The sequence below is a fragment of the Parasteatoda tepidariorum genome, chromosome 6, assembly GCF_043381705.1.
Source record: "Parasteatoda tepidariorum isolate YZ-2023 chromosome 6, CAS_Ptep_4.0, whole genome shotgun sequence".
NCBI classification, from domain to species: domain Eukaryota; kingdom Metazoa; phylum Arthropoda; class Arachnida; order Araneae; family Theridiidae; genus Parasteatoda; species Parasteatoda tepidariorum.
Window position 1 is genome coordinate 32,743,730 of NC_092209.1, and position 24,411 is coordinate 32,768,140.

The following is a 24,411-nucleotide window of genomic DNA, read 5'->3' on the forward strand; positions in this document are numbered from 1 at the left end:
TATAAATTAAACACTGCTAAAAAATATAAATCCATTATAATTTTAAGTCAGAACATTTCATTGCTTTGTTAACCGTAACGGAATGGAAGATTTTCTGAATTTTAAAAATAATAAACTGAACTTGGCATAGAGAAAAAACCCAGTTAACCAAAAAATACGGAATGTGTAATACAATAAGAAGCAATAAATGAGAAAAATTTTTTATTGTTAACAGTGTATAACGAAAACCTTACGTCATATAACAGTTCAAGTTGGAAATGGCTTTTATTTCTTATGAGTATTTTACATTTGTAAAAATTTTGATATAAATGTTAAGATTTGTATCTGGCATCATCTATTCTGACACACTTTTATTTTTTATTTTATTTTATTCCTTCTATTTTGGATGTCACGTCAAGCGCGAGCTTGTAAAATCTCTTGTAAGTTCTCGCAAGAGAAAAATAAAATTTTATACAATTTCACTTAGAAAAAAAGTGTGGTCAAAACTTCCAGAATATGGTAAAATTTACCATGTTTCTGGCTCTATGGGAGCACCAAATAGCCTGGAAATTTTTGCGGAAGTGCTTTGGTAATGATTTTGGCAAAATTAATCACAATGAAATACGATTTTTTGACGTGTAATATTGTTTCATAATTAATTTATAATTAAATTGGTAATTTTATCATGATACCTTAGAGAATGACATAAAAACCATATATTCGGTTAAATTTACTTCTAGGTTTTATATTTTTCACTAAATGAGTGATAGTAAGAAGTATAATTTTGACAATCAGAATTTCCAGTTAACCGTTTCCGCATAAACAGAAACATAACCAAAAGAATGATTTAAATACCGCATATTTTTTAATTGCGTATTTTTTTTTACCAGAAATCTGTTCTATAATTTTATCAGATTTTTTTCTCCGGGTAGGAGTCCCCGCTCATCAACTCCTGTAATTGCTTCGTATTCAGTATTGTTGGTTTTTTTAAAGTTAATATTTTTCTTGGAAACAAAGTACATTTTGTGAGTAAATTATATAGTCATTATAATTTTATGTAAGAACAAATTTTTAAATCGAAAATCATTACGCAATGAACAATTTCCTAGATTTACAAAATAGCAAACTGTTCTCGAGAAGAAATAAGCAAAATTAGAAAGACAGAATATGCGATATAATAAGCAATGATAAATGAGAAGTAATTTTACTGGTTGACGAGATTTGCATCAATTAAAATAGAAAACGGTTTTTATATCACTTGTATAATGCTTAGTTAATTTTTAAAAATTTAATCACAAATGTTAAGAATTATATCTGGCAACATGCAATCTCTCTCATAATATGTGATTTTATTGACATCAACTCAATTGCGAGCTTATATAAGAAAGAGCTCGGGAGGAAAAAATAAATTTCTCTATTTCAATGAATAAATAGTCAATGTAAAGAAAAAAAAATTGAGAAAAATTCCCGAAAACTTTTGAAATTTCAAAAAGAATAGCATAAAATCATAAATAAAAATGGCTCATTCGAAATGTTAAATATCACATCTGTAGATACTTTACAGCAGGGTTGGGGATCAACTACAACAGTACCTCTAGCACTATTTTTTGAACTTATTATCGAATGTTAAATAGTAGTATTTCATCATACTGCTTGTGTGTTTTTCTACAGTCTATCATAAATTTAAATTTTTAATTCTATATAGTTTCTATGCAACAAAACAAAATGTAAAATAAAGGAATAATAAGGAGGAAAAGCATTCAAAACTTAACTTAACTTTAAGGCTTAACTTAAAGCATTTAAATTGCAAAACTTTTGAACAAATCAATATTTTTTAAAAAAAAGTCGTATTAAGTTCATTAAAAAATGCGGCCCTTTCAGAACATTGAATTTCACATCCGTAGTTGCATTTCTACGAGGTATAGAGTGGAGCAGGAAATATTTTTATCTGTAAGTTAAGCAGCTTATAATTCACGAGAGTATTATCGGATTTAGAATTTTCAGTCTAAAATTATGGTAAAATAAGCGTGGGCTGTCTGTCCATCCGTTTAATCGTAAAGATTGTGTTGAATATCATTTTTTTACATTTATGTGCTTGAAACCGTTTACTACTAGTATGACAACAAGAAAAAACCATGATTATGAAACGATACAGTTTTTTGACCATTTACAACTAGCATGGTTTCAAAACCGTAAAAAAGTAATTTAACTGGATATGGGTGCTGGGTATTTCGTTACGTAATGGACATTGGAGTTAAACTGTGGTTGAGTTTTATTTTATGAAATGAATCAGTAGGAGCACATAAACACTTCTTATGCAATTGCAGAAAAGAGTTTCGAAGTTTTCTTGTCGAATTAGTAAATGAAAGTAAGATACGCTATCAATAGCTTGAAAAGTGATTAAGGTTTTAAGTGCAAAAAGCACAAAATTTGGACCATCTGACACTGCTTTCTTGTTGCTATCTCACTTTTTGATATTGCTATCTTTTTCTCACTCACTTTTCTTCCCTTATTCTTATTTAAAATCACAGTACTTTTTTGTACTGTGATCACAGAATAACTTTTATAGTTTAAATTCTTCATGTATCAAAAAATCGTAAGCGCAGCCACCTCTGTTTTACGTGTTCAACTTTAGGTTGCATTTTGATTAGGACCTTAAAAACTTTAAATCTTATAAATTTGAAATAACAAAGGTGCATAAAAAATATACTGAGAGTATGATGAAATGAAAAAAAGTGCAAACCTTACGCTTTTGGAGGAAGCTAATTTCTGACGATTTGGGGTCTAATATTTTAAAACAGTTTTCGCCAGAGCTCAATATTTTTCCGCATTTAGCATTTTTATTTATTTATTTTTTTTTTGCGATACGGAAACATGCCTATTTCTGATGAGCAAAAATATGTTTTTTTATTTATTATAATTCCGAAACTACAGCAACTCATTTTCCCCATTCATTCCCGTTTTGGTAAAATATTTTTTATGGATTAAATTTGCTTACAGCTAAATGTCTTGCTTAAAAAACTCTTACATTTAGTTTTAATAAAAAAAATGTAAAATCTGATGAAAAAATAACGTTTAATGCTTTCATCTTATGTTCCCATAAACAATGTTCAAACAAGTAGGAATTAAATTAATCAAAGAATTGTTTTCATTGCATTCAAATATCAAAGCCTCTGGTCGTAACAAACTAAATAAAAAATCGGGTGAAATAGGACGTTTTGTGATTTATCAAAACAAAAAAAAAACGTAATTTGTTTTATTCACAGACTTTTTCAAAACGAAAGCAAATACGGTCTAACAGCAAAAATAAAAGTGAAATTAATCTTGGCATAAAATTAATCGTACAATTATTTATGGATCTAATATTGAAATTTGTAATTAATTACAACAAATAATTATAATTTTTCAGAATATCAATTTAGCAAATCATCGAAAAATAATTAAATGATAATGAGATAGTGAATGTTACTTTTCATGACTTAATTGAATGCAGTTCATTCAAATTCCTGTTCATCTTAAGGTTATTTCAATAAAATTCCAAATACTTTCAATAAAAACCAGATTTCGCCCAATGTTTAACACTCATTAGTTCAACACTTCTTACACTTTTTTCCTTAACCACGTGTTTAATTACGCCTGCAATTTTAATTAGAGCTTAAAGCCGGCCGGTATTGTTTTTAATTTTAAACAGTTTTGACTACTCTTCCAGATTTTATCAATAAAACCTTGTCCTTCTAAAGGGTGGGGTTTCAGCTTTTAATCAAGTCGTTGTTTTAATACGAGTAATTCACTAACTCTTTAATGAAGGCGACCTTGTGTTATTTGTATAAATACAGAAAGGTGTGAGCAGAGATTATAGTAGAAAGTCTCTCTTACAAACTTACAACATGATCTCTAAGGTAAGTTAAATCAGCTATTTTTTTTATTATGAAAAATCTATTTTTTAATTTAATAATAACTGTACTTAGTTAATCTGCAAAATAAAAATAAATAACTTTTCTTACCCATTACTTTGATTATAAAAACTTATTATTATAAGTTAAGGAATGTTGTTGTTGTCGCGAGTTATGATGTTGCTTTAAAATCTATTGTTATGGTTGCAAAATAAAACAAGTCGTATGACATAACAGTTCATTTAAGAATATTCTTAGATCTTTCAAGAATATCCAAATCTATCTGTATAAAATTAAATAAGTTTTGTAAAACTTCTTGGTGTAAACTTCTTCACAAAATTTCTTTTGTGAGACTTCTTCTTTTCGTAAAATAACATTACGCTTTAATTATAATTATTTAATTAGTATTCATAAAGTTATTGATAAATAACCAATATTCTTATATTCCAAGATTTGTGTGTAATAGCTGATTTTCTTAGAAATTTTAATAACCGGCATGCGCCTCTTTTGCATGTAAACTTAAAACTTAGAAATTTCACAAATATTTTCCCTAAAATATTAATGAAAATTCTATTTTGTTAGATCACTTGTCTTATGTCACCAAGATAAAAAGAAAGTAATGAAACTTACTTACTTTCAATTTTTGGAATTAGCTGCATTTTTATTTGATGATTATATTAAAATAGTGGGAAAAACATTAATGTTTTCATTATTTAATTTTTTTTTACAATATATTTTAAATTATTCAATCAATATTGTAAATATAGTCCCTCTCAGCATTAAAGAAGTAAAAAACATGAAGAGTTATCTTCTAATAATGATATGTGAGACCATTCTCGCCAAGGGGCCATAGATATTTATTCAAAAACAAATAAATGTTTTAGGTATCCATTCTCTTTGCTGTCTTGGCCGCAGCCAATGCTAGTCTCCTCCTAGCTGGACATGGACACCTCGTCAATACCGGTGTCAGTGCACGACAACAAGTTCAAGATGTAAGTATTTTTCTGATTTAAAACTAATTGCTATTAGTATGTTTATTCGAATATAAAATAGTTATGTAATTGTTCTTAGGGACATGGAAATTACGCTTTTGCTTACGACATCAAGGATGGCAAAGGAGCCACCAACTCCAGATCTGAAGTAGGAGATGCTCATGGAAACAAGAAGGGATCATACACTCTCGCTGACATCGATGGACGAGCAAGAAAGGTTGAATACGTTGCCGATGGACATGGATTCAGAGCTGTTGTCAAGACCAACGAACCTGGTACCGCTCACAGTGCTCCAGCTGCTGCTGTCATAGCTAGTCCATACGCTGCTCCAGCTGATATCGCCCACGCTGCACCCGTCGCTCATGTTGCACCCGTTATTGGACATGGTATTGCAGCTCCTTTAGTTGCAGCCGCTCCAGTAGCTTATGGTCATGCTGGTCTCGGATATGGACTTGGACTCGGTTATGGAGCCGCTATTGGTCATGGCGCAGGTCTTGGTTATGGAATTGGTCTTGGACATGGCTATGCTTTTGGAGGACATTATTAAATACATATATATATATCATTTAGGTAAGATATTAATTATCTCATAAAACTAAACTTACTTCGGTGCAATTCAAAATGTAAATATTTGATTCAAAATTATGTACTGAAATATTAAAATTCTTAAGTATGTATCTGATGATACAAAAATACCTCAAGTGTTAACGCGTCATTTCAATAGCAAATAATAACGTAACAATAGCAAATAATAACTATTTTAAGGAAAGCTATGCGTTACATAGATGCTTTCTAACTATCTTTTTATACTCTGCGTAATGAATAATTAACAATTCTTAACACCTTGCAATGGTGTTGTCTAAGGGAATTTATAAAATTTGTATTTATAGAATGTACATTATTATAGAATACTGATTTATAGAATATTGATTATTTTTGAAACGGTCCTACCTTTTTTTTAATAATTTATACCAAAACAAGTCTTAATTTTTTTGGACCTTTAAAATAAACATTAAAGTACAGAAGCTGGAATTTATTTAAGAAAAATAATGCAGCATAATACACATAATGAAAATAATGCAAAGGAGAAAACTAGAAATGAACTTAATCGCAATGTAATTTAATTATAATTTCTTCAGAATTAAGTTAAAAAAATCAGTTATTTCTGCTTACACTTTTCTCAAAGAAAATGTTCACTTCTTTGATATTCTTTTTAAAAATATTTACAATAGTTCTTAAGAAAATGTAATTTTTCATAATTTCTTAGATCTAATACAAAATTTAAAATTTTTTCTCAAATTTATGATTAACTCTAATGGTAAGAAGTACTTAGACTATTTGAGGACTATAGTTTTATATAATTTTAAAATTAATACATAATAGCAATTCGTTAAAAAATTTAATTTTTTAGTTTTTTTAGAAGTATTTACGTTTCGTATTTATTTTTGTTCTGTTGAACTTAAATACCTCACTTCAGTTTTTTTGAACGTTGTTATTTCTGCTCCTTTGAAATTAAATAAGTATAATTCTTTCAAAATTAAAAAGCACTTAAATAAGCATTCAGATATTAATACAGAAATACCGTTTTCTAGCGATTTTGTTTTAAAAAGTCTTTACTATTTCATGTACTAAATCGGAATATTTTTTATTTTAATAGGTGGCCATAAAAGTGATGGAAAGAAAAAAAAATGCTTTGATTGATTGCCGTTTTACCTTTAACTTTAAAAAAAATTTATGCCCAATCAACATCATATGTCATTTACCAATTGGCAATTTAATTTCACTCCCAAATTGAGACTACATTGTAATGCAATTTCTCTCTCATATTTGTTATGATTTGTAAATAAATATTTATTTTTATACATTGGTGTCATGTTAATATTTTTAAGCATTTATCCATAGGGTAATGTCACTTTTTTGGCATTTTGAATTTAAGGATAATTTTTTTAAATGAACATTTCTAAACACAATACAAAATTATATTGAGATTATTTTACGTAACATAAAAACAGTGTACGGATCTTCTAAAACCTTGTAGATACCCGGAAAAAAGAAACTACACATTGTATTGTTATTTTCATACAGTTTACATGCAAAATATTATTATTATTTCATTAATAATCATCATTATATATTATTATCATTAATATGACAAAATTTCTTTTGCACTATCACGAAATCTTAATTCAGTAGCATAACTCAACAATTTTAAGCGTGCATAATTAAAATGATAAGGATAGGTAATGATTGGCTCACTGCTAGAGGGCGAGATAATCACTGATCTAAATAATGAATTAAGAAAAGAGTAGATGAAGAGGAGCTGGATTGTTAGGCTGGTTTTTCCTCTATTCGGGTATAATTCTGCATTTTGGCCGATGTGGGTCCTTACAATTCGCTAATTGTTTTTTCTATTGCGTTGAGTGTTAATTACTATATTGTTTTGTCGCTGTTACTTTATTGGATTTACTTCAAACGCAAAAATGCTCGTCACAGTTGGTATAGTGTGAAAAGCCAACAAAAATTAATTTTCAACTACACGTGCAATTAAAAATTGTTTAAGACTAAGTGACACTTAAACTAACTTTTTAACAAAAGTAAATATACGCACATTTTTTTTACTTTTAACTTATTTTGAATTAGCCTCATTACACAGCATGTTATTTTATCTTTAGTAAAAAATTAATGATTTGACAATTTCAAATAATTGCAAAGGTAATTTCAAAAGCTGACATTTGTCATGTTTATTTAATTAATTTATTTTTATTTCTTTAAAAATTAAAATTTTTCTCACACTGTAAAAAGTTTTTAGTGCATCTCCACTTAAAAAATGGCACCAACTACTTTACAGCAAAGTGGTGTAGTGAATTGCCATACAGTATTCTTGCATCTAGAGTATCACTACACCAAAGTTCCTTAACAGTATTTAGAATAAAGAAGCCGACGCCATTTTAGCTATTCAGTAGCACTAAAATTTATACACAAAATGAGATAAAATATACATAAAAGCCAGTATTTTAGCATTACGAGATAAAATAAGAATTATTAATTTAGAATGCATATATAAAATATATACTAATTTCTAAAATAAAATTAATCAGTAAATAAAACTCAAAGTAGTAATCAGTAAATCAGTAATAAATACGTAGCACCGAGGGAATATTAAAACAAATTCAAGCTAAGTTTAGCAGAATGAATGCGAATGGAAATTATACATTATAAAAATCTTTTAATACAGTTCTCAGATATTTAAATCTAATAATCCTCACAATATTAACACAAAAAAAATGCATTCCTTTTCATACACGACTTTTTGTTTTTTTTGAAGAATATCAGCGTAGAAATTCTCGGTTGCTTATTCTAGACTGTAAACAAGCTACTTGCGATATTCTTGTTTTTGTTTCTTAAATTTTAGCTGTTCAATGCACACCAAAATTGGTGCTATCGGAAGAGAAAATAATTCTCGTATGGTGCGAAAGCGTAAGAGTCAGGTGTAAGATTGTTCATTTTCAAATGTTTAGATTTGAATTAATCCTTTTAAACCCCATATAAACTCACGTTTTGAAACTACACAAAATAAATTGTTCCTTATTACAATTTTCTGGGTTCTTCAGACTTAAAATGATCATCTTTGATCCATTTTTATTCACACAAAAAACTAAGTTGATTTTTGTTAATTTATTATATTTTTCTGATAAATTTCGAATTTTTATTTGCTTTTAGAGTAAATTGTAAGAAAAGATCTTTCTTAAATTAAGTTAAATATCCAAAATAGTCAAATAACCATAGGTAAGATGGTATTCAAACTGGTAACTGTGATAAAAATCGTTTATTAACTGCTTCCACTTAATGTCGCAAAACAACCAGAATTTCATCGCACCTGCCTAATGAAGACACTTAGTTCCTTGAAGCTGGGTAAATATTATAGCCGAGAAAGCTAATTTTTCAATTTTATAACCTAAAGATCACAGGCTCGAGTTCCAGCGTTGACACCACAATATCTTCACATGAAGAGTTTTCAGTGTCCAGAACTCCCCAATTTGTGACCCTGGACTATTAAAATACGATACTCTAATTCAATCATAGATGTGACACCGCTATAAAACTGTTTAACACAAACAAATTCAGTATTTTACATCTCTAATGATATATGAAACATCCAGATAAACTAATTCAGCCACATTCCACGGTTTATATGATAATAAAAATTCATTTCATCAGTCGGTCATCTTAGGCTTTGAACTCAACCACCACCTAGCTTCAATGCCCATTATCTAACGAAAACCTTGACTAGCTTCAATGTCCAGTGAAATTTTTTTACGTTTTTGAAACCTTGCTAGTTGAAAATGGATTAAAAAAAACGTATAGTTTTTTATACATTGTTTTTTAACCATACTAAGTGTAAACAGCTCCAATACCGTAAAGGTAAAAACTGTTCTTTACCGCAAACTTTACGGTTAATTGGATTAACAGACTGTGACTGGCCATTTTACTGTGATTTTAAATTGAAAATTCTAACTGAGCATAAAGCCAGAAACACTTTGCATTTTGCTATAATTCTGGCAGTTTTGACTATGATTTTTTTACTTAGTGCTTTACCCGTAATAAATTAAATTTTTAAATGAACAATAGTAACCATATAATGCATATAATTTTTTTAAAGTGGCTAAAAGTAAAATAAAGGAAAAAGTATAAATTAAAAAGGTCAATTTTGCTTTACCTAAGCATATGCTTTGCCCGTTTATGGTGCAATTAATTACTTACATTTTTTAAACTTTTCAAAAAGCTATTTATCGAAGCGTTGTACTGCAATTAAAATATGAAACTGGTCGATTGACTGAATATGATTCGCCAAAAAAGTAGAACGGTATGAAATCTTAAAAATAAAACATGGTTTTGACAACGCATTTAAAAAAAATGCCGTTTATTTCCTTCTACAATCTAACATATTTACTTCGAAGAAAAAGTTATAAAAAATAATGTCAAAACTAAAACGGATGAATAGATTATAAATCCGAAAATACCATTCAAAATAATGAATCTAAATTGATTGATATCTTGCAATTAATTAATTAAAATGTTTCTAAGCATGTCATGAATTTCAATTTGATTTAATTATTTTAGAATTTTTCATGAATTTATTGAAATACAATTAAATATACGAAAAAAACTAAATTATGTATTGTGTATACAAATTGAAAAATTAAATCACCAGTTGTGGTCAGATTATTTGAAATTGAAAGTTAATTGATAAAAATAAAGGATAGTTGAAATTTACTTCTTCTAACATCTAAACAAAAACAGTCTTCTTTCATCCAGTAGTTAAATAACTCACGACATCTTTTTTGAGCAAAAAGATTACTTTTTTTCACTAGAAAATAACTTTTTGAACTAACTTTTATGTGAATAGATACACAGAGAAACAAAATTCTGGTAAAATTGCCAAGCATTTATGGTAAAAAGAAACATAATTCTGGTATAAAAATAGAAATGTGGGATTTTTAAACCATACATTTGGTTGTTGCCCGTTCGTATTGTAACGATTTACTGGAAATTCTGGTCAAGAAATATTTTTGAAATGGGAAATTTCTTTCAAAGTTATGGTCCTTATTAACACACATTCAGATAAAAATTTACAATTCAAAAGTAAATTTAACCAAATAAATGGTTTTTAGGTCATGCTCTAAGTTATCATGATAAAATTATCAAATTATTATATTATAATTACATCATTGACATTAGTTATTCGCTTCGGTAAAAAGTATCTAATTCTTTAGTTCTCCCATAGAGTCAAAAACACGGTAATTTTTTTTATATTCTCGTATATAAAATATAATATTTTTTTTATATTCTGGTTTATATTTTTACCATACTATTATTTTCTCAGTTTAGTTTGGAGCAAACGAAAAAAAAATCTCTCACTCTTAGTATTTTCCAGCAAAACTAAGAATAAGGTTTAAGTTACGTCAAAAAAGAAAGAAAAACTATTATGCAAAGTTATCTATGATAAGCTCATTTTATGGTTGCATAATCGAGATTTATCGAATTATCATAATTTCAAGTTTGGTTTTTTGACATTTCGCAATCGCACTAGAGTAGCACGAAATATACATTGAACAAAAAAAAAACTAATATGTACTTTATACAGTATGTAAAGTATTATAAATTTCTGGAAAGAAGGAATTTCTGGAATTTTGGTCAACTAATTTTTGTTCTGTTCACTTTAAAAACTGCTTAAATTATAAACATTAAATTTCCAAAAAAATATTTTAATTTGTAAAAAGAACAACTGTAATCATGTAAATTTTGTTGCAACGCAATTGTAAAGAAAATAAGAGAATATAAATACACTAAGAAAGAAAGCACTCAGTAATTATTGTTTGCACTGATAAAACTTCCATTCTAAAACTATGGTAAAATAACCGGTAGCAGTCTGTCCATATAATTAACCATATACCTTTACGGTTTTGAAACCGTTTACAACTAGTATGGTTAAAAAAAACTATGAATACAAAACTATACCACTTTTTAACTATTTATATAATCTCAAAACAGTGAAAAAGAAATTAAACTGGATAGTTTAGCACTTTTATGATGCTGCTATCTTTTAGCGAATGATAGTATCGCATTTAAATAGCCCAGGGTTACAAATTGAAGTTTGCAGAACGCTGAAAACTCTTCACGTGTTGAGGGCAATGGAAGAAGTATTGTGGTGCAACCATCCGTTGGTCGTAATATTGATTTGAACCACAGCACTATAAATCATCGATCCAGTATCCCTAGTGGTAATAATTTGATATGGGACCTTGGAGGACTTTGTAATGGATTGCAACAGTCCCCATTTCGTACACCAGGAGTCTTTGACTTACCAGCCAGACTTTCACGGCCAGAATATTTTCATTTATTAAAGCTAATGGAGGTTCCATTAAATGTTAACTGTAATTAAAATATTTTTAATGTCTTACGTGAAACTTAGAAAAATTGCTATAAATTTTTTTGTGGGAGTTGAGAGTTACAATTAATATTATCTCAAATACAATCTGTAAAGAAATTATAAAATAAAAAATTTAAAAAAAAAAAAAGAAATCTGTGTGAATAAGAATTTTTTATTTACATTTTTAATGTCCATTTAAGCAGCATTTTTTTGTAAATCTGTGCAATCCAAACAGTATTTGATAACAAATAAACATTAATGTATATTATATAATTACATAATTTGTAAAAAAATATTATTAATAATAATATTATTAATAATAATAATTATTATTATTATTAATATTATTAATAATAATATTAATAATTTGTAACATTCAATATTTTTTACCCGAGTTTTTCTTTGAATCAGTGCTATATAAAATCAAATTATTATGGCGTGCAACAGTCACCATTTTGTACACCGGGAGTCTTTGACAGGTGGAGATCGAACTCATAACCTCTTGGTTATGGGTATAAGGCCCTACCAACCAGAATTTCATGGCTAGCAATATAGATTATTTTCCCTTATTAAAGCTGATGGAGGTTCCATTAAATGTTGACTGTAATTAAAATATTTTTAATGTTTTAGGTGAAGCTTAGGAAAATTGCTATAATATTGTTTGTGGGAGTTGATAGTTACAATTAATATTACCTCAAATACAATCTGTAAAGTAATTATAAATACACTTCAATTTATATGAAAAATATTTTTAAAAAAATCTGGGTGAATAAGTATTTTTTATTTACATTTTTAATGTCCATTTAAGCAGCATTTTTTTTTGTAAATCTGTACAATCCAAACAATATTTGATAACAAATAAACATTAATGTATATTATCTAATTACATAATTTGCAAAAAAATAACATTCGATATCTTTTACCCGAATTTTTCTTTGAAGCTGTGCTAAAAAGTCAAATTATAACTTTGCTTATAACAAAATTCATCATTTCAAGCTTTAATTGTTTAAAAATTACGTCTAAATGCTATTATTTCTACGGGCATTTTAAAAGTAATACCTAACATATCCATCTTGAAAATCATATTTTATAAGAATTATCAAAATGGTATTATAATTTCAGAGTTTAACGCTATATTTGTCCAACTAACAGTTGTTTGGAATTCACACACTGTTACATGAATATGTCACAGCACATCCTGCGTCACGATCGTCATATTGTGTTGTAACTTTAACATTTTTGCAAAAATCAAATCAATATTTAGGTACAAAATCTTATTATCTTAAAAATATGAACTATCAAAACAAGACATAATTTTTTTATTTATTTTTTGAAGATATTGTTGTGTTGTTTTCCTTTGATGGCACAAATTTAAGCAAAAATTAATCTTTTTAAGAGAATAGGCTAATAATTTCAGTAAAAAAATTACCTTTTACGTCATTTAACATTAATATGCAAATTGCGAGTTTCTTTACGGATTATGTGAAACGTTTCATGCTAGTTTATTGACTCTAATAATTATGCAACAATTAATAAGGACAAATTTATTTTAAGTGTTTAATTATGCGTTCGTGTTCAATATGCCTGAATTATTACATCTCTGAATTAAGTTAAGGTCACTTTTTTATATCAGTAATTATAATAAAATACCTTAGGAATTAAAAAGATATACACCCTGAACTAATCTTCGTAACGCCACGCATAATTTGTCAATTTTATTTTTACCTGGGCCTGAAGAGTGACATTATTGTCTTTATTTTTCTCCATTCTAAACTACTTTTCGAGAAGTTTTTGTTCCGTCTTTCTCAAGGGTGCGGCTTTATTTTTAATTTCTTTTACCAGAATATTTTTCCGCTTTTTCCAAACAAGTAGCTCACCAATTTAATTTATGCTGACCTTGTGTCACTTGTATAAATAGGTTGGGTTGAGAGCTTACAATATCACAGAAGTTCGAAGCACTAAACATGATCGCTAAGGTAAGCAGACATGTATCCTAAGTTTTAAAATTTCGCTAAGAATTTCTATATTGACGAATTATCTAATTAAGTATTCACTTTTAATGGAAAGTAAAAATTACTTATCTATTTCATTTTAGTTAGCTTTCGGAAACCCTAAAGTAAAGTTGTTGTTTTTTATTAATTTTATAATTACTCAAAAAAGAAACATAATCTTTTTTTTATAAATTTTAGTCTTTACTGTATAGAAAAGGTTTAAAAAAGTTTATTTAATGTCTCAAGGTCTTAAAAAGGATTGAAATTACCATTAGTTAACAAGTTTTATGAAGGAAAAAAGCATAAAATTTTATAATTTTTATGGAATATTTGGATAAATAATTTTTACTGCAAAGCATTGTTGTAGCAAAACTTATATGAAAATTATCAATATTATTTATTAAAGTATTAAAATTTGAAAACTTTAACTATATCTTGTTTATTTTATCACGTTAGATACCAATTGACAGATATTGAAAAAAAAAGGCGTTTTTTTTTCAAAACTAGAATAATCCACAAAAATAAAACATTTATTTTTATATAATTTAAAAAAATATCAGTTTCATTTTACATAATATACTGTGTGCTCCGAATACTATTTTCATTTATTTTCTTTTTAATAAAAATTTACTATAAACCCTGTTAGCAGAATTTAGCAGTTCTGTAGCACTAACTTGTTAGCTGAACTGTAGCACTAACTTCATAACTTCTAATTTGTCTGCGTCCTTAGTGCCGTCTGACAGGGGGTTATTATAGCAAAAATGATCTAAAATGCAAGCAGTGATATTTGCAAACATAAGGTTCTTAAAAATTATGCTAAGAAAATTTATGCTTTATAATCTCTAGTTTCATTTAATACAACGATTCTACAAAGTTGGAATAAATTCCTGTACAGTTAAGCCTGTAATCAAGTAGCAGGCAAAAAAAATCTTTACATTTTATTTTTTGCGGTGTAGTGTATATTCAGTTTTCAAAAGAAGCAAATTTTCAGATCTGAATAATTACTACCCATTTGTTTTTTTAATAGAAAAAAATAGTTATGAGAATGCAGATACAGTTATATCCTGTAGTGTTCTTTCTCATACCAATAAATAAAACAGCTGCACTTACTTTTCCTATTAAACTGCTTCTATTTTCAGTAAATGAATCTCTTAAATGTCAGTACTGTTTGAAATGTGACTTAAAAAAACATAGTTACCTTCAGATACTGTTATGTGAGGACATTATCGTTAGGTTGCCTTATATATATTTATTTAAAACCACTAAATATTTTAGGTATCCATTCTCTTTGTTGTCTTGGCCGCAGCCAATGCTAGCCTTCTCTTTGCTGGACATGGACACCTAGTCAATACCGGTGTTAGTGCGCGACAACAAGTTCAAGATGTAAGTATTTTTCTTATTTAAAACTAATTGTTGTTAATGTGTTTATTTGAATTTAAAATATTTATGTAATTCTATTAGGGACATGGAAATTACGCTTTTGCTTATGACATCAAGGATGGCAAAGGAGCCACCAACTCGATCTGAAGTAGGAGATGCTCATGGAAACAAGAAGGGATCCTACACTCTCGCTGACCTCGATGGACGAGCAAGAAAGGTTGAATACGTTGCCGATGGACATGGATTCAGAGCTGTTGTCAAGACCAACGAACCTGGTACAGCTCACAGTGCACCAGCCGCTGCNGATGGACGAGCAAGAAAGGTTGAATACGTTGCTGATGGACATGGATTCAGAGCTGTTGTCAAGACCAACGAACCTGGTACCGCTCACAGTGCTCCAGCCGCTGCTGTCATCGCTAGTCCATACGCTGCTCCTGCTGATATCGCACATGCTGCCCCTGCCGTAGTTGGACACGCTGCTGTCATCGCTCCTGCTCATGGTCTCGGATATGGTGCTGGTCTTGGACATGGAGCAGGTCTTGGATATGGTGCTGGTTTTGGGCATGGAACAGGTCTTGGATATGGTGCAGGCCTTGGATATGGTTCTGGTCTCGGATATGGAGTCGGTCTTGGATATGAAGGTGTTCTCGGACATGGTGCTGCTTTAGGTTATGGAGTTGGTAAAGGTCTCGGATATGGCTATGGAGGACATTATTAAACGTTTATAACTTAGGTAAGATACATTTTCCCCAATGTATGTTTAAATATTTAATTCTATACTAATTTTATCACAAAAAAAACTATTAAATAATATTGATTATAACGTTAATAAAAAAAATAACTGCACGACTGTTATTTAAGAATAATTACTATAAATTGACTCGCAAACTGAAAGTCTAATTTTGAACTTATTTTAATTAAAGCAAATAGTTTTAATTGTAATGGCTAAAAGTAATTCCTCAAAACAAAACAAAATATTTTCCTTTTAATATCGCAAATCTTGTTTATCATATACCCTAGGGCCTAGATAAATTTAATTTCCATAACACACGTATATAAAAGTATTTAAAGATGCTGATCTGAAAGCATGTTCTACCTCCTTTTGAAAAAATCTGCATATTTCAGATAATTTAGGGTTTTCTCATCATAAGCTTTGTTCATTCAATATACCTACTTGCAATTAGTAAAATATATGAATATATGAAAATGAATATGTAGTTATCAAAATTTTAACCAGATTATAAATTATAATCAAATAATATATAATCAAAAATGTAATAAATGATTCACCAATAAAAAAAATTAAAAACCTTTTTAAAATTTCCATAGCATATCCAAAAATGAAGCTACTCAAATTTTACAAATATCTTAAATATTAGTTCAATAACTAAAGGATAAATTATTTCATGCTGATTATATTCATTTGCATGCATTTTAGCTAAATAAAGACGCAATTCTTTCACAATAATAATTATAAATAATGAAGAAATAATGCANCTCCTGCTCATGGTCTTGGATATGGTGCTGGTCTTGGACATGGAGCAGGTCTTGGATATGGTGCTGGTCTTGGACATGGAGCAGGTCTTGGATATGGTGCAGGTCTTGGATATGGTGCTGGTCTTGGACATGGAGCAGGTCTTGGATATGGTGCTGGTCTTGGACATGGAGCAGGTCTTGGATATGGTGCAGGTCTTGGATATGGTGCTGGTCTTGGACATGGAGCAGGTCTTGGATATGGTGCTGGTCTTGGACATGGAGCAGGTCTTGGATATGGTGCAGGTCTTGGATATGGTGCTGGTCTTGGACATGGAGCAGGTCTTGGATATGGTGCTGGTCTTGGACATGGAGCAGGTCTTGGATATGGTGCAGGTCTTGGATATGCTGCTGGTCTCGGATATGGAGTTGGTCTTGGCTATGGAGGTGTTCTCGGGCATGGTACAGCTTTAGGATATGGAGTTGGTAAAGGTCTCGGATATGGCTATGGAGGACATTATTAAACGTTTATAACTCAGGTAAGATACGTTTCCCTATTTACGATTAAATATTTAATTCTATTCTAATTATATCAGAAAAAGATATTATGAAATGGTATAAATTATAACGTCAATAAAACAAATAAATCAGGAGAAATCCCAATGAAAATATAATGCCTTATTTTAAATTTTTTACAAGAATTATCTTCGTAAATTTCACGCTTTGTTTTCTTTATATATTTTAATATCTTGTCAGCTGCACGACTGCTATTTAAGCACAAACACTGTAAAATGACCCAATATTGAACTTATTGCAATTTTGCAGCAGTTGCATGCTAACAATATTTTTTTTTCAAAAATTGATTTAATATTTCTTTTAGAGAAAAGATTAGTTGCTTTCAGTAGTACAAAGAGCATACTGGCAATTCTATTTAAGGTCATTGAAAAAAATTTAAATTGAAGCTCTTTTTGGAATTTGAGGATGAGGAACACAGATCATAAACATTAGTAGTTGCAATGATAGCTAAATAAAAATAATCCCACGTGTTCTAGTTTTATCCAATAACGTTGCATTGCATCTTACGAAGAAGGTATTTAGGAAATAATGCTTTGATGCGTACCAAAAAAATTATTTTATATATATATATATACTACATAAATAAATACGAGAAAACACGAAGAAAGTTAAGAAAAACAATAAGTTTCATTTATTGCGCTTAAGCTGCAAGTAAACAGAACTCATTATGATTCAAAAAATTTTAAGGATTATCATAAAACGCTACCAACTTAATTGTAATATTTGAATCTTAGAGCGTTTATCTCTAAGATCTACTTTAAAAAAACTTTTGATGTTTGGTTACTATAATTGCATAATGCATTGCAATTTTAAATAAAATTTCATTCATTTTTTTTAAATATATATATAAACTGTTGTTTGTTATTTTTTACTTATTATTCCCCCCCCCCCTTTTTTTTTCATACGTCTATAATTTTTTTTGTTTTATTCTTCATTTTGAACTTATATATATATATATCAATCTGACTAGAAACATATGTATTAATTTATCTGTTAGCGCAAATATTACATTATACTTTACATAGGGCTTGTGGATTGATTAAAAAATATTTCTTCTGAATGTAAAAACCTTTTTTTTTATTGTTTCGGAAAAAATTGTTTATCTCTTGTGATCCTCACTAAATCTTAATGCAAAGAAAAAAAATTTGTTGATAAAAAGGGAACGATGAACATTTTATGAAAACGCATTACAAGAAAAGTAGAACCAATGTAAAAAGTGTTAAACAAACATAATGATAACATAATACAGCAAAAAATGATAAAATTAAAAACCAAACTTCAGTTAAAATAATCTATTTCAAAAATCTAAAGATATAATTGCAAAGATTCACAAGCACTTTCCAATATAAACATTTTTATTGTATTGATAATTTTTATTTCTGCAAAAAGAATTTTTCAATAATATGTTTAAATTGCTTGAAATAAATTTAACATTGCGATTAGATATGTTAATTAATAGGAAACGTTTATTAAATATAAAGAACCGTTTTTTAAAATGACCGTAATTGTGATTCAGGATTTTATTATAAAAACGTAAACAAAAAATTTATGAAGCAATATTTTTTATTGTAATAGTTAAAAGTAATTCTTCAAATGAAAAGCAAAATATTTTCATTTTACGATTACAAATCTTGTTTATCATATAAATCTAGATAAGTTTAATTTCTTTAAGACACATTTATAAAAGTATTTAACGATTTTGAATTGAAAGAGTATGTTCTACCCTTTTTTGAAAAAATCTGCAATTTTTAGAAAATTTAGGGTTCGTCATCATAAGCTTTGTTCATTTAATATACCTAATTGGAATTAGTAAAGCATGCATATATAAAAATAAATATGTATTAATCAAAATTTTGACATAAATATAAATTATAATAAAATAATATCTAATCAAAAATGAAAATTGTAGTAAATGATTCACCAATAAAAAAATGAACAAAACTTTTTAAAAATCTAAAAGCATGTACAAAAATAAAGCGATTCAAATTTTACAGATATCTTAAATATTAATTCATTAACTAAGGGATTAATAATTTTATGCTTATTATATTCATTTATTCAATATGGTATTTTTGCTAAGTAAAAGAACGACTCTTTCACAAAAATTGATATAAATGATGAAGAAATAGTATATTTTGGCAAAATATTTACTATTTGCAAAATATTTATCAATTTTATTTCTCATATGTATTTTTATTTCTCATCAATTTTATATCTCATTTTTAAATTTCCATGGCATATCCAAAAATAAAGCAATTCAAATTTTACAGATATTTTGAATAATAGTTCAGTAACTAGAGGATAAATAACTTTATGCTTATTTTATTCATTTTCATACATTTCAGCTAAATAAAGTTATGATTCTTCTGCAATAATTAATATAAATGATGAAGAAATAGTATATTTTGGCAAAATATTTACTATTTGTAATATATTTATTAATTTTATTTACTTATAGGTCACTTTAATAGAGGAGGAAATAAGAATGACTTGATTAATAGCTGCATTGTTTACAAGAGTTATCAAATGTCTTCTTCAACATTGCAACTTTCGATTCTCTTCTTATAATGTTTTTGTTTTTCTCTGACTGTCAAAGTTCAAACTGCAAAGACTTGTATCTCTCGTACATGATATATTATGTAAATAAATATTTATTTATTTTAATATCTTGTCAATTTTCATATTGATTCGATTTTTTATCTAAACACAAACTTATTTTTTTAGTTTGAACATTTGGATTGTCAAAAAAAAAATGCTATTGACTGGTAACCTTTACTCCAGTGAATGAAAAAGCAATGTCAAAACTAACAGAATATGGTAAAATTTAACGTGTTTCTGGCTCTATGGGAATAACACAAAGCTCGATAATTTTCACGGAAGTCTTCGGTAATTATTTTTGTTAAGTTAACAATATATATATATATATATACTAGCTGACCAGGCAAACGTTGTTTTGCCATATGAATTATTTCTAGAGTATGAAAATATATCTTATTTATTGTNAAAAAAAAAAAAAAAAAAAAAAAAAAAAAAAAAAAAAAATTTTTTTTTTTTTTTTTTTTTTTTTTTTTTTTTTTTTTTTTTTTTTTTTTTTTTACTGTATATGTGATACAGTTTAGAAATTGTCATAAGATTTGGTAATTTTATTGCGAGATCTTACAGCATGTCACAAGAACTCTTTATTCTGTTAAATTTACTTTTCAGTTTTGTATTTTTTGAAAAAATGTGCGATAAAAAAATATAATTTTGAAAAGAACAATTTAAGGTAAATTCTTACCATATGAACTGGAAAATTACTAGAATGGTTTAAATACCGTATATTTTCATTTTATTAACCAAAATTATGGGTATTATCCCACCAGAAATGTCATTTCCATACAGTACGGCGATTCTACCAAATTTTTATAGGAATCCAGGACAATGCGTCATATATTTCAGCAATATATTTATCTTACATTGCATATCCGTCAGTGATGAAAATTCGGTCGCAAGTTAAACATATCATTATATAACAAAAATAGTTTTCTTTTCCTTTTACAAGAACTACCAAACCTAAAATGCTATAAATCTTTTTTCGTTAAAAAAATTTAAGTGTTTACTCAAAAATAAAATTTACTGTTTTGATTCTAAAATACACGGAGTATTTTACAAACAAACTATGGATTATGTTCATCGCACTTTTTTATTTAATTTTTTTTATTTAGTTTTTTATTATTTCAGATCAGAAATTCTCGGTATTTAACATATATTGTTTACCGTAACGATCTATGTTGGCGCTTTCAAACTAATGATAATTCAGATTAGCACAAATAAATTAACACATTTTAAATATCAAGATTTTTCTAAAGGATTGCACATGCTACAATAAATATGAAACTAAAGTAAAATAAATCATACCAAGTTTTATTTCAGTTAAAAATATTCCACAAACATCCTGCCAGAATTCCTTCCTAACATTCTGTTGTTCAAATAACGTTCTTGTGTTGTTTCCGGCATCGATAGTTTAAAAAGCAATATCTTTGGGGCAACTCCATCAAAGGAATCGGGGATCTTGGTTATCATGTGATCAGGGGTAAATCTCTTATTACGCGAAAGTTGAAAGTATTCTTTTTGAACCACAAGTACCGCAATAATTTAAACGTTTTGTGCAGCTTTAGACATCATTTTTAGTGAGAAACTACCATATGTCTTGAAAACAATTTATTGGTTTGAAGTTTATCGTATAACAATAGGTTGACACATCAAACATTTGAAAATGAAAAAAAAATATTTTTCTTCTGTTTCATTGCTTTTTAAGAAGTTTAGAAAAATAATTAATATATGCTAGAACATATGCCTTTTTCTCCTCATATAGCACCAACTGCAACTTTTTCGATGGTCAGATAAACGAAGTAAAATACTACATAAAATATTGGATACTTTACTGCTAAATACACACATGGTAAAATCAAAAGAAAGGCTTAAAATTATACTTTTATACTACGAAATTTAATTTCTTTCTTTCAGAAGTTTTTCAATGTCGAAACAAATATTGTGTTTAGTCTCTAAAGAAGGTTCTTCAGTACAGAACTAATGCATCTTCTTAAGTGACATTATTCGAGCTCTTCTCACGTGACTTAGCTTCAAACCCAGCACAAAGCCGATACTTTCTTTTCCTTCCAAATTATGTTTTTATACAAAATTTATTAAACAAAATATGCAAAATACATATTGTAAACAATTTATTAAATAAAAGAATTTCTTTTTTTTCCCAAAATTACTATTTAAACGATTTAGACTACTTTTTCAAAGTCTTTTATTTAAAAATCTTTTGTTTTCAAATCGCTGTCAATAAAAACCTGTAAGCTAAGCATCCACTCTGATTACTGATTAATGTTAACCTTATGAAAAAATGTCGATAGTTAATTAACGAGGAAAAGCATTTTGTTATAAATTAATTCGTCAGAGTCGCGGTGGCTCAGGGTAGAGTGCGCTGGACTCCTAATGAGGTGAAGGTTTGAATCCAGATTTTAAAGCTTTTCTTCTTCATGTAGCACAAATGAGGGTTAGTTCGATCAAAAAGACCTCCGCGAAAGCTGAATGGTTTTTCCTATGCTTAATGCAGAAGTTTTTTTGTCTTCTGTGTTGGGTTCAAATTTGAAGGAGTACATAGCTGAACATTGATAGTCGCAAACTCAAAAATGCATCGGATGATCAAAGCCTGATGTAAAATAAAATAAAAAGAATTTAATAGGAATTTGAGATGCCTAAAAGCGAAAACCACTGCTACCTTCTGCTGGTTTTTGGCAATACTGAAGATTTAAATCATGTATCCGTCTATTACAATTGATATTTTATTATAGCATAACGCATGACTAAGGCAAACATATGCATATTAGTAAAGTTGCTGTAGATATTTGCCAATCAAGACTATATTGGAGCAACGGTCAATTGAAGTCAAAAGTGTAATTCCTTTAACTATCCTGCAAAAACCAAAATTATAATTTTTTCTTCGAAAATAAAATTTAAATGGATTGTTGCAGCAAAAATTCGTCAAAGTGGCTAATTTTTAGCATGAAATTTCAAAAGCGACTAATTTTTAGCATCTGTCAACGCCAAATGTGATTGCAATCACAACTGCAGAAGACAATTTGATGATCATGAAACTTAATGAGTTTTTGCTTCAACTCTTTTTAAGGAAAAGAAAGCACTTAAAGCCCTTATGAGGCACAAAAAACAATATAATGAATTAATTTTATAATTATAACCTGCAATCATTAATAATAACCTCATATTTTGGAAATGAGATATATAATGTATAGTAATAGCATTAAACGGTTACAATAGTGTTAATAACAACTGATATTGGAAATAATATTATTAAACATTTTATTTAATAGCAACTGACAATTATTAATAACAAACACACGTTCATAATTATTAATAAAAACCAATAGTTATTATTATTCTTCGTCTGCAATTATTAATATTTACCATGTTTATTATACTGATTAGTAACAATGTTGGTGCAATTATCATGGTTAGTATTATAAATTTCCGAGCTCCATTGGTTTATAACGACTAGTTCAACTAGTAAATTCTTCACTGTTAAGTATTGAAAAAACTATTCACTTTAATAAACATATATTGCTATTATTATTAATCATAAGCTATGTTAGTAATAAAATGAGGTCAATTTTATAACAATTAAAATTGACAGCAGCATAAATATTATTAAACGTTTTTACATCATAATGCCACATCTTTTAGAGCATTACAAGTTTTTTAACTTCTCAACGAGTTGAATTTATTTGTTTACAAAATGATTACTTCATAACGTAAACATGCTTCCTACGCAAAAATTATTTCGAACAGAGATGCAAATGCAGAATTGTAAGGATCTCAAATCGGATTCTATACTGAGAATAAAAGTACTGTCAAAACTACCAAAATGTGGAAAATTGGCCGTGTTCCATCAAAGCTAGGTTCAAAGGATACTTTTTCTCCATCATTTTCAGCAGAATTAAATGCTAGTTTAGTCTTTTTTCTTATCAATCATTAGACGCTTTATATGTTTTAAGAGAAATCGCCGAAATTCTGCGACCAACTTAAGAACATTCTTCACCTGCTGGGCCTACATTTATTTTCAAGTGTTCTAAAACTATCAATAACTCTTTGAAACCTCCATTAAAATTTATTACAGCCAAACAAGATGCAATTTAAACTATTTATGTTGAGAGTACCATTAATTCTTTTTCTTACATAATTCAAGCAATTTATATCAATAAAAAAGTTTAGAAAAATAATATTTTACTAAAATGTTTTGATAGGAGTGATCAAATCCGTTAATCAACTGAGCGCACGAGTTCACTTGTTCAAACTTATCACAGCTCGTCACTCTCGCCATATTGTGCTCTATCTTTTACATTTTTAACCTAATCAAATCAAGATTTTGGGACAATAATCTTAAAAAGATGAACAATCAACACAAGTTTAATTTTTTTCTCTTCATTTTTTGAAGATTTTGTTATGTTGTTTTCCTACAATAGCACAAGTTTAAGAAAAGATTAAATTTTTTAAAAAAAATCAGCTTATAGTTTCTGTAAAAAAAAAACTGTTTACGTCATTTAGCATTAATAGGCATAAAATATTTAGGAAACTACGAGTTTCTTTTCGGATTTTGTGAAACGTCTCATGTGAATTTCCTGACTCTAACT

At 28.2% G+C, this 24,411-nt stretch overlaps 1 protein-coding gene and 1 pseudogene across 1 annotated transcript; both read left to right on the forward strand.

Moving 5' to 3' along the window:
• Window positions 1-3,783: 3,783 nt before the first annotated feature.
• Window positions 3,784-19,879, forward strand: LOC110281895 (uncharacterized; annotated as a pseudogene).
• On the forward strand, window positions 16,373-17,163 carry LOC139425802 (uncharacterized). Its single transcript, XM_071181759.1, has 2 exons — window positions 16,373-16,380; window positions 16,653-17,163. The coding sequence occupies exons 1-2, from the start codon at window positions 16,373-16,375 to the stop codon at window positions 17,161-17,163; spliced, it is 519 nt and encodes a 172-aa protein (XP_071037860.1).
• Window positions 19,880-24,411: the final 4,532 nt, after the last annotated feature.